The sequence below is a fragment of the Notothenia rossii genome (assembly GCF_949606895.1).
Source record: "Notothenia rossii genome assembly, chromosome: 6".
In the NCBI taxonomy this organism is placed as follows: Eukaryota; Metazoa; Chordata; class Actinopteri; order Perciformes; family Nototheniidae; genus Notothenia; species Notothenia rossii.
Window position 1 is genome coordinate 68819448 of NC_136909.1, and position 18045 is coordinate 68837492.

Sequence of the window (18045 nt, forward strand, 5' to 3'; positions counted from 1 at the left end):
GCAGTCATAATAAAAAATAAAATCTCATCAGTCATAATAAAAAATGTAACAGTGGCATGACTGGAATGGTAAATGTTGCTCTATTGAAACAAGTATTAAAGTATGAGTGAATATTAACCCATGGGTCTGCTGTAAAACAATTCAATCACTATTAACCAACATTAACTTAACACAAATATAAAATTAAAATATCACGGCCACAAGACAAATCTACTCCATCAACATAGATTTGGAGTCGGGCTTTTAAAACATTCAATAAAAACATACAGCTCCCTGAAATTGAGCAGTTGCAACATTTAAACATAGAATTATAAAGGAATTAATGAGCAGGAACAAATACAGAATAACATACAAACTTAGTGTACACAGAATTATCCTGCAAAGAAAACTGTTGATACATAGAAGCCATAACAGTTTAGGTAACTTTAGTGCATGTGCTTTGAACATCTGAACATGTTGAACATCTATCCACACTAAATATATTCAACATGGGTTCAGCCAGCGATCAGGAAAGAATTCCTGCTGCTTTGAGCAGGCAGAAGGCAGGCACGCTGTGGTGCGAAGAGACATGCTGGAAAGGGGCTTTATCAAATAAAGTAAAATAAACAGAGGGAGCCGTTGCGACACATTTAGCAAAAGCTACAAGCCACAGGAATCCTGCAGGAAAAGTGTGATGCTTTTTTAATCAAACCCCAAACCAATTCTAGGGATGTAGACTAAACAAAGAACCACTAAGTAAACCACTATATTCACATCAGTGCATCACATTGCATATCATGACAAATCACTCTTACAGCTAAATTGAAGACTTGAGGCAATTTTGATCTGCATCAAAACATACTAGTTATCATGAATACAACTTGAGGCCAAACATATAGAAATAATAAATATTGAAGGAAAATAGAGTTATGAAACAAAAATATTTATTATGAGATACAGTAGCCTACAGGGCAGAAGCCTATTCATCCTAACACACAAGAGGAGTTTTAAGAAAAAAGGTTAGTATTAGTGTGCTGTACACATCTCAGGAGCAGTCAGGGTTACAATGCACACTTTATCAACTATTTAAATCGAATGTATGAGGCATGTGTATGACTTTTTCATGTAATGACAAGTACTGACAATACTTAATAGAAACAACCATAATTAATGTAAAGAGGCGTAGTCTTCATAATAATGAGTTAGAGTCTATCGAGGTATACTTCCACAAGGATTTTGGCCCCTTTCATCAGAGTAGTAAGTCGCTATTCACATCTGTGAGACAGATGAACATAACATAAGACAGCACACAATGGATGATATGGGCAGACACATGTTTGATCGAGAAGGTTGAAAAGAACCCACAAAACCCACCAAACTGTAGTGTTTTCATGTTCAGAGTTGGCATTTTGTCAAAGAAAGCACTCAGTGATCACAGCACAGATCTCAGTGCAGGAGTACTTCAAAACTGTTTCCATCTCTAATGACTCTACATTCAAACTTCTTAAGAAGTATTTTTACAAATGAATGTGAAAAATCGTGCTCAGTTTAAAATGTTTCAGTATGCAATGTGGTTGAGAAATATTTTTCTCTCCCAGAAATCCCCATTACAGACCTGCTACAGTCAAACCTAATCTGAAGCTTTCATTTATAGAACTCCTATTGTCATTGGCAAGATATGAAAAACAGTAACACGTATAGTCCTCCATTGAACGCCTCAAGAGTGAGGATAAATATCTTAAGCCTAGTTATTCATTAGAAGTATTTAGTCTACATCATCACAGGATTGAGCTATGACTCTAAATCCACCATTTACTATGCCAAACAAATCATGTGTTTTATTATTAAGCAACAACTGAGAACAGACATGATGGTAATCCCTTTAGACACTTACCAAACCAAATCGTCACTAAAAAGCCATCAAAGGATTTACTGATATTGACATAAGAACACATATAAACAACAATTGCTATAATTATGATTCCCTTAGCCCCTGGGCTCACTTTTAGTTACAGGTCATTTTGTACATTTCTCTGTAGACAATTGTGTTGCCTGCTGTAATTATGTTGCTATGATTCTCAGTGGGATATGAAAAACATACGTATCAAGCTAACAAGAGATTAGGCGTTGCAGTGTTCTTGCTAGTCACTTGTAGGTACAGCCTAATCTCCTTGTGCTGTAACCATGACAATAACAATCGCCTACGCACTCTTACACAAATAGATCCTTGAATCTTTGGAGTGTACAGATTCTGCCCTGAACAATCAGCCAGTCACTGTGAACAGCCCGCTTAGTTTTATATGATTTCTCCTCATCAGACAGCATGTTGTCTGCATTACACCTGTTGAACAATGACTGAACAACAATTATCAAATACTTACATGCAGTATCTAGAACAAACTAAATACAATGTATTTCATTATTTAAATCACAGAGTTAAAGAAACAAAAAGCCTGTAAAGTCCACTGTAACACTTTAGTTATTTGTAACAAGAAGCCCATTTTTCATGACACTCTCACAGGTGTTTTCAATTACTGGATGATTAGAAATCTAGTCAGGGGAGAGCTTGAAATAATATTATATCACAAAACTCTGTGGATCAATAAGATTGATAACATTGTAATAGGTGCAAGAATATAAACAGGTGAGATGAGTTCTAATGGTTCTAATCCGGCAACATAAGTGAAAACACCTGTGAGTGAGTAAATGTAGGGTCTATAATCTTATAACAAGTTGATTGCGAAAAAAGAATGCTTGACTTTTTAAGTCTGCTCAAGCCAAATATAAATATATCATGCCTTACTTGAAAGGTAAAAACAAAAAGGTCAGAGGTCAGGGCTTCACAATGTTTACATGTTCTATAAAGACACTTAACCAAGGGGGGAGGCTTGCTGACAGAAGCAGCCTCAACGTGAATCCTGTGGTCTCCTTTTTAATTTGCCCCCCATTTTTAGATATAAAGATCTGAGAGAGCGTGATATTATCTATAGCAAGTTTGTCTAAAAGCAGCAAACCCTACATGCCTCAATGAAACATCTAAACTAACTTTATTGGCTAAGTTTAGTTTAGAAATCCCAAGCCTCTTTCAGAGTATTTAATGGCAACTCTGACCATTACTCATGGCTTTCTTCAACATAATTACTTTGAGTTCTGCTGTTAATAATGTTACAAGATCCCCATCTAGTGGTTTAAGGTGAATGTTACAGATGTAAGACTGCAATAGCTACTTCATTCAAATCTAATCTTTGTTTGAATATAGGATAAATAAATCTACTTGTATTTACTATTTCCAGGGCTCTTGCTTAAACAATTCTGCAGCTGCCTCATTGTGGTTTTAATTAGAACCGAAATTGTATAATATGCTAATATTTTGAAAATCCATAATAGATAGTGGAAACTAATTAATATATTACAAGGACAAATGAGATATTTCTGTGCCAGATGGGAGAGCTAATTAATTTGTCTTCATATCCCAAAAAGTGAAGCAGCTCAAGGAGATAAATATCTTTAATCTGACTGTAATATGAAACATCAACACTGTAAGACAATTTTACAACCCTGGTCCTGGGAAACACAATTCACTTTCATTGGTTATTTGAGTTTTATATATGATAAATGGAGAAGGAACGTAGCTTCCAACTATACTGTCCTTTTGCTATAAGTGTTATAATTGTGTTTAAGAAAAGCCTTTTCACCCAGCTATACTGTTGACATTAAATCTGGATATATTTCAGTAAAATAACCCTACATTTGACTAAATCTGGATCAGAGTACAGCTTGGATGAAAGACATTTTCCACTGTCAGATAATGTCAGCGGGCTCAGGAGCAGATGGGTCTAGACCAGAGCAGAGCTACCACAACACATGACAGACGGTGGTCTCTGGAACCAGCCTCTATGACAGCCTGGACTTACTGGTCCTATCTTGTCTTTCCTGCGAGAATCTGTCCTCTGCCACAAACAAGGGGCTAGGTTACCATGCATCTATGTCCTTTAGTGTTTTTGGTCACGATTATTAAAATGTCATAATAATAGATCATTCAGATACTAATTGTCAAAATAATTCTCAAAACTGTGCCTGTGTTGCCAAAATGCAAAGTATTTCACCATCATTCAAATCTGGACATATCATGCAACTAAACCTACTTTAGCATTACAGTTTAATATAAAAAAAGGATTAACCAAAGGAATAGATCGATTTAAGAGATTATAGTATGTTATTATAATATCACTCAATGAACTTGCATCCTACACTATTCTCTGCAATGTGACCACATCTTTACTCAAAATACTGCTAAAAACACAGTTTTATAGCCTACAAAACAAACCTAATATAAAGAAAATATATTTGTATTTATTTACAGGACTGTTTACTTGCAGTGACTCAAAGCAGACTCAACTCTGTGCAGTTTACATCCGAGTGGCCCGGCGTTACTAGCCAAACACCTCACACGCCAGAAGGATGCACCGCCGGAAACAACCTACCCTGCCTCCCCTGCGCGCGGACCTTATATGATTGACTCATTGGCCAGACCAATCGCGTGCCCACTTCCCCGTTTTCCACATCCAATCATAAAGCCGGAATTCGTACACATAATTTACGGCGCACTCACGGTAGGTTGAACCGGCTGAGGTCCATAGAAATTTGACAGCTTCACAGGTGAGACAACCGTCCAGAGGCTGTTGCAGTTTACATTCCAGTTTTTCCCCTGAGCACTGTTCACTGTTAGCCTGGGGTTGTCACTCTCAAAAAACAACCATTCGAAGTCAAACCATTCCGGCAGCATGAGCAAAAAGAAAAAGGACTGGAAGACTGAAAAAGGTAAGGCATGTTTTGGGGAGAATGGGGCTATCATCATCTCTATGGCAGACAGCATGAATTCAACCATGCCAGTAAATGGACAGCCACTCTTTCTGTCTTCTCCGTGTTGCCGTGACACTACTTTACTATCTAGACTATCCGGTTGACAAAACACGGTCACTGTACAGATGTTATAATGATGTGCGCCTCTGTTTAGCTGCCGTAATGCATGTTTGACATTCGCAGCAACAGTGTTCACATAGTGCTTCTTGCCTGATTATTAGCTTAAACGTAAGGCTCCCGCATATTTTTGCCCCTTAGACTACTCATAACCAACATATCCTGCCTTCCACCTGTGTGATACACCAACAGTAGCTCCCTCTACTTCTCTGCTACATCATATTCCTGTAGCAGCAGACACGCCGTAGCAAAACAAAGAAACATAACGTATACAGGTTTAAGACGTGCTTAATAATTTCTTTCGAAATGAAAGTGAAAGTTGCCCATGACACATAACACTGAGACTCGCTTTTATGACTCCAAATTATTTCAGTTTCAGAAACATGAACAGGATATACCTGTTGTTCTCAAGGAATTTATGCTAACTGAACTCTATCTATATTTATAAGATATGTTATTCTTGACACAGTGGAGCTTTTCTCATTGTAGACGTGTTCACTTGTCCCAGTAGGTTCAGCACAGGTGTTTTCAGACTAATTAGGGAGAGCTCCATTTAATTTATGCCACCTTGTACACATGTTTCACTGAGCATGCATAACACAAGGGCCTTTCTACTAGCAGCCATCATTAAGATTATTCATTCCACCTGTGGTCCTACAGTACATGACAATGTATTTCAACTTTATCAAACTGTATTCCATAATATTACACTTGCTGAAGTGAACTACTGATTCAGACAATATCCAGCCCTGGCTTCTGTTCAGAATTGTTGTAGCCTCAATTATGAACTTCAATTGTTTCTAATTATTGCTGATATTCGTGAGAAGTTAGTGATTCAAATAGTTTTGATGCCGGCTAGTCTTTCATGTGAAATACTGCAGCAGTTGAGTTGTCTCACTTTCAACCTGTTCACTCGCAAGCTTTTTTTAAATTTTATTTTTTATAAATGTATGGGAACATTTTTATCATGGTCATTTAAATTCTCTGAGCAAAGGTAATAATTAATCTTAGTTAACCATTTCCAGTTTGAGCAGGTAGCAGCATGGAATGAACATCAAAGTAAGTCAGATTTCATATTCTGAGCATACACCCCTCTAGCTCAAATTGCATTAAGAGGAGATCAAGGCTAGTCAAAATGTGAATAGGAGAAACTCTGAAATGTAAGGAATTTAATGTTATTATTTTTTAACTAGTTTGTTGAGTTTGTCTGTTGGTGTGAGAAGTACTACTAAAAATGTTACCTGATTGTAAATTGGGTTGATAAAATGAACATCATTTAAAAATTGACTAAAACATACAGGGTTGCAGGATGCTGTCTATTCTGAATTTGGATAACTTTTTTAAAGAAACCAAACTAAATAAGATAACATTGGATATAAATAGTTAAAAGCTATATTAAGTGAGATGGAATTAGACACATCTAATTGTATTTGTTATCGCTATTATTTTGTGGTGGTGATGAGTGAAGGGCCATCCCATCCAGTACTCACCAAGTACAGAAAAAAAAAATATGGCACTTAGCAGTTATTCTCTGGGAACACAATTGTGTTACTCATATTTAATAAAGCACATTTTGGGCCCAGACTGTTCTCATGGCATCCTATCCAAGCTTTGGGCTTTCTTCAACAGCTATTTGTTCAGCAGAGTGACAAAGCGCTTAACTCCAGAGAGCTTTGCTGTGTTCATCCTAAGAAGAACTGCCTCTTTATTCATCCATGTAGAATAAAAGCAACCTTGGGAATGGCAGGAGTGGGCAAGAGGGAGATAAAATCGGTAGAGATAGAATGGATATCCCTAAATGCGGGAATACCTTTTAATTATTGCGTGATATACTGCAGGAAGTTGCCATAAGATCCACTTAGGATCCTTGTATTTCTCTTCATAACTTGGTCCGCATCGACTGCCTTAATATTTAGAGGAAGATTATAAGTCTCTGTTATTATATATGCAAAGCATCAAAGCTTAGACGTCAACATTTTGCTTTAGAGAGCCTAATTTATTAGGATTTTTCTGTGTACTGTTGTTTCCAATCCAGTTGCTTAAACTGTTTCATAGAGGGGAGGGTTTAGGAGGCATGAACTAAGGATGATACTTTTTTTTTCAGAACAGGCCATTGTTGTTTTGAGAAATATTAGGAAGCTGCTACTTATGTTGGAATTTATTTCAAATCAAAACGGGATAACAAGAATGACTCAAACTTGTTACACAGCAGCTTAGCTAACTAGAGATGGTTTAAAAGTTAGAATTGGGAACATATTTCTTTATATTGAGTTTATTTTTTCAAAACTGTTCCGCTCAGCAGTAGTTCATCTTAAAACCAAACAAACTCATGCAACCACAACACTTAATGACTTAATATTGTAAAAGCAGTTAGCATCTCAATATGTATCACTATTGTATTTTGAAATATATTTTATTCCTGTTTAACATAAACAAATATACTAGCATGAATGTAGGTTATTCCAGTAATGCAATATAAAACTAAACTATACAGTATATTCACTAAACATACTTCCATATAGAAACCTAACAGTGCAAGCTAACCATGTTATCTGCATTTGGCATTTTTTATTTTCTGTCTTTACACCTGGGAAATATAATGTCTTTATGTCTGATCCATCCCTTGTTATATATATATATATATATATATATATATATATATATATATATATATATATATATATATATATATATATATATATATATATATATATATATATACACTTGTGCAGATATGGCCAGACATCCAGCATTCATTGGGAGAAAGATATGATCATGTTCATGTGCTAGTTGTAACTGTTATACCCCCAAGAACAAAAACAATTGTCATGTTGATGTAAAAGAGACACTATTCTGGTTTGGGCTGTAAACGACTCCTGAGTAGAAGAGAAATATGTCTGGATTCTACTTTACCTGAAGCATTTCATAAGGGTCATTCATGAATGAACATACAGTGGGGCAAAAAAGTATTTAGTCAGCCACCAATTGTGCAAGTTCTCCCACTTCAAAAGATGAGAGAGGCCTGTAATTTTCATCCTAGGTATACCTCAACTATGAGAGACAAAATGAGAAAAAAAAATCCAGAAAATCACATTGTCCGTTTTTTAAAGAATCTATTAGCAAATTATGGTGGACAATAAGTATTTGGTCAATAACAAAAGTTCATCTCAATACTTTGTTATATACACTTTGTTGGCAATGACAGAGGTCAAACGTTTTCTGTAAGTCTTCACAAGGTTTTCACACAATGTTGCTGGTATTTTGGCCCATTCCTCCATTCAGATCTCCTCTAGAGCAGTGATGTTTTGGGGCTGTCACTGGGCATCACAGACTTTCAACTCCCTCCAAAGATTTTCTATGGGGTTGAGATCTGGAGACTGGCTAGGCCACTCCAGGACCTTGAAATGCTTCTTACGAAGCCACTCCTTCGTTGCCCGGGCGGTGTGTTTGGGATCATTGTCATGCTGAAAGACCCAGCCGCGTTTCATCTTCAATGCCCTTTGATGGAAGGAGGTTGTCACTCAAAATCTCACGATACATGGTCCCATTCATTCTTTCCTTTACACGGATCAGTCGTCCTGGTCCCTTTGCAGAAAAACAGCCCCAAAGCATGATGTTTCCACCCCCATGTTTCACAGTAGGTATGGTGTTCTTTGGATGCAACTCAGCATTCTTTCTCCTCCCAACACATCTAGTTAAGTTTTTACCAAAAATTTCTATTTTGGTTTCATCTGACCATATGTAATTCTCCCAATCCTCTTCTGGATCATCTAAATGCCCTCTAGCAAACTTCAGACGGGCCTGGACATGTACTCGCTTAAGCAGGGGGACACGTCTGGCACTGCAGGATTTGAGTCTCTGGCGGCGTAGTGTGTTACTGATGGTAGCCTTTGTTACTTTGGTCCCAGCTCTCTGCAGGTCATTGACTAGCTCCCCCCGTGTGGTTCTGAGATTTTTGCTCACCGTTCTTGTGATCATTTTGACCCCACGGGGTGAGATCTTGCGTGGAGCCCCAGATCGAGGGAGATTATCAGTGGTCTTGTATGTCTTCCATTTTCTAATAATTGCTCCCACAGTTGATTTCTTCACACCAAGCTGCTTACCTATTGCAGATTCAGTCTTTCCAGCCTGGTGCAGGTCTACAATTTTGTTTCTGGTGTGCTTTGACAGCTCTTTGGTCTTGGCCATAGTGGAGTTTGGAGTGTGACTGTTTGAGGTTGTGGACAGGTGTCTTTTATACTGATAACAAGTTCAAACAGGTGCCATTAATACAGTTAACAAGTGGAGGGCAGAGGAGGCTCTTAAAGAAGAAGTTACAGGTCTGTGAGAGCCAGAAATCTTGTTTGTTTGTAGGTGACCAAATACTTATTTTCAAGTAAATTCTTTAAAAATCAGACAATGCGATTTTCTGGATTTTGTCTCTCATAGTTGAGGTATACCTAGGATGAAAATTACAGGCCTCTCATCTTTTTAAGTGGGAGAACTTGCACAATTGGTGGCTGACTAAATACTTTTTTGCCCCACTGTAGATGGTTAGAGTTGTGTGTCACAATTAGGAGTTTTGGTGGTGGTTGACAGTTCTATTAAAATGTTTGAATTGTTGGTAGTTCTCACAAAGTCAATGTATCAATATACTGTAGAACCATCCGTTATGGACAAAGTTTGAAAGTCTCACTCTTAGGTTTGTTAGCGAACGATAGTTTATTATCTAAGTCACATACAACTTAATGCAGGTGCAGAGCAGTACAATTTTCACACAGTTTAGAATTGGAATAAGCTTAGTAACAGGGTTACATAGTGCAGTGGTTCTCATATGAGATTACCCTTGAGACACAAGGGTACTGTATGCACAGTTTTACTATAACAAACACGCTGTTTCAATATTTAACACCACCACATCCAAAAAAGAATTGGAACTAATGAGTTGAATCAACAGGTGGTGCTGATTTGAACAAGAGCATGCATTGTTTGGGTCTCCATGGCTGAGAACCACTGATGTAGTAAGTTAGCTAGACTGTCATCAAACCAGAATACTTGTTTTCAGAACTCTCAGACGGCAAGCAGCAACACTACTGAAGTGCGTTTGAGCCACACTCAAATGACTAACTATCTCCAGGGGTCCTCTTCCATTGCTCATTGTGAACTTGGACTAATAGAGTTGAAAGGGAATGGTATGAATGGGATCACATTATTAGATATCACTTCATTAGAGGTCACATTTTTCATTGAGGCATTTCAGAGAGCCAGGAAGGTGTGGAGCTGGAGCAGTGAGACTCAATCGGTGCAGGAGCAGAAACTGTCCTGTTGGTGGTGGTCAGTTAAAGTCAAGCACTAATGCTGGGAAAACTTTGGTAGGACATAAAAAGACACAGAAGCTTGCAGTTAATTTGTGACCGTTTCTGAAAATACATTTCATTTGTTAATAGCTGTCGGTGCAAGTACCAAGTCTATTTCCCTCTTATCTCTTTAATTCTTCATTTGGTCCAGCTTTTTTCTCTCTTGAATATATTGTTTCTTTCATCCACAGAGAGACTGCTCCGTCTAGATCGAGAGGAGAGACGCAAGGAGTATCGTCGTCAAGATTTTATATCTTTGGACAAGATCCCAGCCTGGAGGGAGGAAACTAGACGTAAGAAGGACTGCTTGTTGTTGCTGAGCTGGGTGTTGCTGATAAAAACGCATTATGGCTCTGTTGAGACAGCCAAGCAGAAACCAATGAGTATTCAATCATTCTGGTGGCTGGGTTCACTGTTTAAAAAAGAAAAAAGTTTAAGTATTTTGCCCATTATTGTGCATTTATCCATACTTGTATTGTGTATATTATATTATATTCTATATATATATATATATATATATATATATATATATATATATATATATATATATATATATATATATACATATATATACTTATATTTATATGGAAATATATAGAAAGCAATCAAATGATCATTTTCTTACCTTTTTATGAACGTTAACTTTGCTTGACAGACAAAATGAACTACACTAAGCAGTGCACCATTTTACACATGATTTCTCAGTAAGTAAAGCCATCTCAAAAAGAAAAAGACCTAGACGCCACCAAGATTTATGTATTGGAACAAAAGGTTTCACATCAATGTAAACCCTTTGGATAAAATGTGGATGCTGGGGGAAATTTGATTTGTAAATGCGTGATAAACTATGCAAAAACCACAGAGAATCGATAAATAAAACCGAGAGAAACACTCTTCTTAATTAAAGATCTGGCAATGTTAGTTGTCAACCAACAATAACAGAGCTTAAGAACATCCACAAACCAATAAATGCTCAAGTTGTTGTTCCAGTGTGTAAAGAAAAGTAAGTTTCATAGGATTTACAGAATGTTCTTGAATACTCGTTCTAAAAAATAGCTAGAGATGCTACAAAGTTACTTTAGTAGTAGCTACTGTAACTCAATAACAGCCATTAGCATTATGGCTTGTTCTATAACTGTTTTACAGGTTTAATCTTGCAAACAACAAGCACACCTGATTTCTGAAGTTTCAGAAAACAGGGTTCTTGTTTTTTTGTTTAAGTAGCAGCATGCTTTGATATTCAGCAGCAATATATATTTTTAAATCATATCTGCCTTTTTTAAATAACATGTTTCAATTTAGACATAGTCATCAGTTGATGTTCAGTGAAGTTGATGCTACTTTGTTTAGGAGTGCTTGGTGATATTCACACAACTGCTGTGGTGTGTTTTCTAAATGAAACCAGGTATAATAACGTTTGATGGCAGTCTGGGAGGATCTTAGCTGATTTATTTTCCCTGAGAAGCAGTATGAAACAGAATTGCTGATTCACAGCTCCTTGGTTATTAACATTTCTTGGCTCGACTCTGAAAGGAGGTTACTCTACAAAATAGTCCTGTCCAAACTTTCCAGGCTTTTAATCTTTATCGTTGACTATTTCATAGAAATGATCAAACACTGCATCACATCATTAAAAAGTGTACTATATGAAATAAGGAATAGGACAAAGGTGACTACATGTTTTGATAAAAAATCCATGGTGCTCCAATGATATTACAGTACGTACATTAATGTCCACTCTTATTGTATTTAAATGAATTTATTTTATAAATGAAATGGGAATAATGGATGCATTGTGTCTTTTATGTCTTCATCAACACCTGCCTGTTTAACTTATGATTTTGTCTTTTTTAAAAGCCATTAATGAAACTACTCCCTATTACTCTACTAGGAAGAAATCATGTTAATGTGCTTACATTAATGCAATAAGTTAAAGTTATCTTTTTTTTAATTTTAGCCAATGACAAAGAGGAGGTGAAGGAGCTGACAGATGGAGGAGGCCCAAGAAATAAAGTATCTCTCTACAAAGGAGATATTACCGTCTTGGAGGTGGATGCCATAGTCAATGCTGGTAAGGATCTGCCCTTTGACCTTTGGGAGCTGCTGGATGGTGTTTGCTGCTTGAAGGCAGCTCTGCTTTTAAATTGTCCTTGGCTGCCCTCTACTGTTGAGTCTCACAAAGTGATTTTCCTGAGGCAATGCACAAGTGATGAGTGTTATTGAGGCAAATGTTAAACCGGACATCTACTCCTGATGATTTGACTTCCTTTTGGTTGAAATCAAGTGACTAACATTTTCTTAGTCAACATTGTTTTTTCAAGTCTTTCCTATACCCTGTCCCAGTGAGACACAAGGTTAATGTCTCAATTGATGTTGGTTTAGTAGTTATACTCATGACATTTGTCATGAGTATGTCATGTGTGTGCTGTAATGATTAGAGGTCACATATCCAATGCTGCTGTTATAGAATCATTGGGGCGAGAAGGAAAGCCTTTGATTTGTGCTGCTGTTATGTAATTTTCTGCAGTCTGCTCACAACCTACACACAGTCGGAGGAGGACAGGTGCTAAAAGATTACTTTACCTGTTGCTACTGCAGCTGATGCTGAGGGGCCATTTTTCAGCTATAGACTTAATAGCCCCACATCAAAGCTGTATAGAAGCAGTATATGAAACATGGTCCTCTTTGGCATTCTGCAGTCCTAAATCATATTTTTTCCTTCCTCATGCAGTATTTGTAAACACTCACATAAACACTTTACAGTGACAGTCTACTAAGCAGGGTGCATCTCGGGTGAAATCAATACACTGTAATTTATGCAAGATTAATAGCTGTGAAAAACAGACTGCTCTGTTGGATAAAGCTAATGAATTTAATACATTATGTAAATCCCCATTCTAATGAGTTAAGGTGACATGACATTCTGAATAGTTGTCAGCATCATGTAACAGACAACTAATCTGTTTAGTGCACAGACACCTGACATACCTAAAATGTCATGGCAATTGTTTAACATCTTGACCTATGCAAATGCAGCATTCTGAGCTTATATTATATATTCAAAAAGTTTGTATTTTGTTGACTTTTATGATAACAGCTACCTGTGTGAATTGCCATTGTTCGCAAAGTGATGCTGTCAATGTACTTTCATGTGAATTAGGTGCTAGAGTAGAGGCTTGTGCCTTCTCTAAAGCCTGGATTGATATGTTACTCATGTTAAGAGTCACTGAGACCAGAACATTGTGTTACTGGTATTACTGTTTATTCTTAACTAATCAAGGTTAGGGCAGTGGATATGGTGAACAGTGTTAGTGAAAATGGTAAAATAGCGCATATTGGAATGGAAATGAGGTTTCAGAGAGTGCATTGTTGTTTTAAGTTTCAAAGCGTTGAATACTATTGTAGCAAAGTCAGGCAGATTTCTTCAGCAGTTAATGCTGCCAGGCGTCCAGGCTCTGATTGAGCTTCATTTGGCCAGGGGGTAATACATTCTGTTAGCAGGCTGTCAGAGGGCCTGAAAGGTTCAAGGAATTGCTGAAGCCTTTTATCATTTCCAGAAGGTCTCAGCCGTCGGCCCCTGTTTCTCTTTCTGAACTGCCGGACCAGTTGTCTTTGTACAGGTGGTTGGACAGATAAGAACATAGTGGTAGGCTTTGCTGCCCAGTTTTGTTCACCATCTATAACCGCTCTGCTCAGCAACAGTAGTATGTTGTGAATATAAATAGATTGTTCCAGACCATGTTGTTTTGTCATTGTAACAATAGACAATGATTTTACAGTGTGGCATTAAAATACAAACTCTTAGTTGAATAGGTTGGACAAGCTCTGGCAATAGTGGCTCTTGTCCAAATGTTTGTGACTAACACAGTTCTGAGCTGCAAACATTGCGGATGCTGGGCCACAGAGTTTGATAAGATCTTTGGATGGTTTGTTCAACTTCTTGCCTTTCATCTATTCATGCCCTTCCAATCTCTAGCCTGCAGTGCTTCCATTTACCCATGCTGCTTTTCCATTTAGGGTTGGCAGGAGGACCGCTTTCAATTCAGTGTGGGACTTTCTGAGCAATGAGAAAGTATTAACCTAAAAGTAAATTAGCTCTCAGAGAATCTTTTTCTCACATTTTTAAATACTGGATACTATTATGCAAATAGTTGAATGTCAAAGTTGCTGTCTGAGAAGGAATAAATACATCTTATCTAATTACAACTTATTAAGGCTACTTATTTGTCCCTTCTGTGATTCTATTGAATCAGTGGACATGTATTTAGGTACAGGAGCAGGATGTCCATATAATCCTTTTCTGGTCTTCCCATTGTAGAGTTAGGACTCTTTGTCCCTGAATTTAGGCAATTCAGAATAAGAATATTAATTGATACTGTAATGTGAGACGAAAATATTGAAAGTTCTGATTATGTTATATTGCACAAGCCATTTTGTAAGATGGAAGCTAAACTAATGAGTTCCTATCTAAGACTGCATTGACATGATTGCAAAGCTGCAGTGTTTTACTAGCTTGCAGCAGACATGTTGTCTTTAATTATTCACCTAACATTTTAAATGTACTTTATAACCCAAAGGAGCAACATTTGTGCAAACGGCTTTTGTCATGACAGCAGCAATATGTTTGCAATGAAGAAAAGGTCTGCAATTTGAGGCGACTCATGCCAGCTTGGTGCTGCTGTTATGGTAGCCGCCTATAGCTTTTAAAGGGTGTTAAATAGCTTTATGCCCATCATTAAAGTTTAATTATTAGGCTCATTGAGTTTTTTATTCTTTCTTAATTCTGTTTGGCTGGATGTTGGACAGAATGTGTTCTTTCATTTCAAACCTTTATTTATACAGATTAATCCCATTGAGATCATTGATCTCTTTTTCAAGGGAGACCTGCTCAAGTAGTTCCACATGAAACATAAAAACATAAATAGAACAACAAAAGGACATCATACAGCATCATTTACATAATTATCCACATAAACAGGTACCAATAGCTTCCGATTGAGTAGCATCCAACCGAGCTTTAAAAACATTTAGTGGCACCAGATTGCTCAGTTTCCATTTAATTTGCAGACTATTCACAGACAGAGGAGCTGCACATCTAAAAGCTGTCTTCCCTAAGACAGTCCTAGCAGTTGGCACATTTAATAAAACCACAGCATTCGATCTCAGGCAGTAGCCACTTACAATTTTCCGTGAGATCAGGGAGCAGATATAAGATGGAAGTTTCCCTAACATGGCTTTGTATATAAAAATGTACCAGTGACTGAGCCTCCGTACAGTTAGTGAAAGCAAACCATCCCTTGCATACAGGGTACAGTGATGTGTTAATGCTTTACAGTTTGTCACAAATCTTAGTGCACTGTGATACGCAGCATCTAACTTGACCAGGCAATTGGCAGGTGCATTCATATACATCAAATCACCATAGTCCAGCACAGGTAAAAAGGTCACAGTGACTAGCCTTTTCCTGGCCTCAAGCGAGAAACAGGACTTGTTCCTGTAGAAGAAACCTAGCCTAACCCTCAGCTTTTTAAGCAGGTTATTGACATGAAGTTTAAAAGTGAGACAATCATCAAGCCAGATACCAAGGTATTTGTAACATGTAACCACTTCAAGTTTTATTCCTTGCGTAGTTACAATATCTAAAACAAGCTCTGGTGTCTTTTTAGCTTTAGAAAAGAACATTACCTTGGTTTTCTCAAGATTTAAAAGAAGCTTTAGTTCCGAGAGCTGAGTCTGAATAATGTTAAAAACAGCGTGTAATTTAACACCAGCCTCCTTAATGGAGGGACCTGCACAGTACATTACGGTGTCATCCGCATACAAATGTAAAGTAGCTTCATCCACATTTTCACCTAAACTGTTGATGTAGATGGAGAATAAAAGTGGACCTAAAACAGAACCTTGGGGAACACCATTTGCAATGTTCAACTACTCAGGAGACAGCCCATCAAAATGAACACATTGGGACCTTTCAGAGAGTTAGTTCACAAACCACCCTACTGCATGGCTGGACATGCCTATACTGGCTAGCCTCTGCTTTAAAATGCGATGATCGACCATTACCTAACCATTACCTGGGGAGAGCCTGGAGAGTGCAGGACAGGAGGGGCTGTGGTCACGATTGGCAAAGTGCATGGGTTGAGGGCAGGGGGGGATGGCTCGACTCGGCCCTCTTTTCATAGTGAGTCTGCATTTCTCTGCCACCACACTGCATACAGTGTTGGTAGCCTCCTAATAATGTTTTCAAAAAGTGATGTCATTTCTATTTATCAAGCGCACTGTCAAGCTTTCATCTTTGAAGTGCTGACTGTTTTTTTTTTCTAGATATTGATTCCCCGAGTATGCAAAAGTTTCTGTAAAGACATAATTTAATTTTTGTTTTTATATAATATGTATAATTCTATAATGTTTGGCATGCAAGTGAAACCACTGTCTTGTTCAGTATTTTTCACACATTTCAGAGAATGTCCCTGATCCTCTTGTAGCCCAACTTGTTGGCATATCTTTTTGGGAAATGTACTGGACAATGATCAGTGGAAGAAAGAGACTACAGTATCACACTTAATCAAGACTTGTTTAATAGAAAATCGCAGGGCTCACTGAAAGTTCAAAGTATGCTGAAATTTGAAGTTCAATTTAAAGCCCGTCATTACTATTGCTTTTACATGGCAAACACAAGATCATCCACTCCATTTTTCTCCTCATCTTTGTGCATGGAGTTCATCTGAGTGTCACCATCCCTCCCAGATAAGAATGAGTTTGTAAAGATAGCAGAACGGCGTGGAGATGAGTTTTCCTATCATGATGACTGTGGTAATTATGCACAGGGGGTTGCCTCCTAATCCATTACCCGCTGCAAACCTTTCCCATCTTTCTGTATTAGATCATTTTTTAAAGCAGCCAATTTAGTGTGCAAAGGGAATCTGGTTATGAACACTATAAAGAACCTGGAGGGGTTGAGATGAGTGCGAGAGAGGCAATTGGTATGCAGTTGTACGGAGCTGCTCTACTGCAGTCATCACAGGTTTGATGAGAGCATTGACCCTTGGAGGGCGGAATACAGTGATCCAGTGGAGATTGACTTTTATGCGTTTTTTGCAGTCCATTCAAACATTGTTTGCCTGTGGGGCTGCTCGGCACACAGGCAGCACTGTTTACCTTCTTGGTCAATCATGCATACAAATAAAGTACAATACAGAAGGCTATGTGCCCTGGCCCTGCTACTGAATAGAACACAGTGTACATCTATGGTGAGAGCAAGGTAACATATAGAGGGGCAACTCTTTTGTTGTTGTTGTTGTGTGGTTAATATTGGTCATTGTAAAATGTTAAATAAGATCTTGACTTCTTGATCTTGAATCTATTTGCCACTTGATAGACTCTAGCGTTCTTCAGTGTTGTGCCAGGTACAAGTAAAGATGACAAAATTGCCTTCCAAATCGTTTTTATTTAATCTAAATTGCGCTTGAACTTCTTTCCCCAGTGTTAAATTATCTGTGCAAATGAAAGCAGAACAAGACATGGATGTGTTTTTGGAATATTTCAGGCAACATTGTATTGAGAACAATAAAAAAATGATTGAATCATCCATCATTATCTCTGTGTTATGAAAAACAGCAGCTATATGCAAGAACATGTATTGTAGCATGAATATATTATCAGCAAAGTACCAGGTTCTTATTGAAGGAAGAAAAGTCTTTCTTACTTTTATTTTAAGGGTGAGGGAAGTTTGCGGTAGTTGCGCTTCATC

At 37.6% G+C, this 18045-nt stretch overlaps 1 protein-coding gene across 6 annotated transcripts in view; it reads left to right on the forward strand.

Annotated features, from left to right (window-relative positions):
* The first annotated feature begins 4568 nt into the window (after positions 1 to 4568).
* The window catches only part of macrod2 (mono-ADP ribosylhydrolase 2), a 418271-nt gene continuing 404794 nt past the window's right edge, over positions 4569 to 18045 (forward strand). For 3 of the 6 annotated variants that reach the window (XM_079688245.1, XM_079688246.1, XM_079688241.1), the window contains exons 1-3: positions 4570 to 4800; positions 10487 to 10588; positions 12253 to 12366. In XM_079688245.1, the coding sequence (XP_079544371.1) occupies positions 4764 to 4800; positions 10487 to 10588; positions 12253 to 12366 (253 nt within the window). In that variant the 5' untranslated portion in view covers positions 4570 to 4763. Of the gene's footprint in view, positions 4801 to 10486; positions 10589 to 12252; positions 12367 to 18045 lie in introns of all 6 variants that reach the window. The other 3 variants (XM_079688243.1, XM_079688244.1, XM_079688242.1) reach the window with 2 other exon arrangements.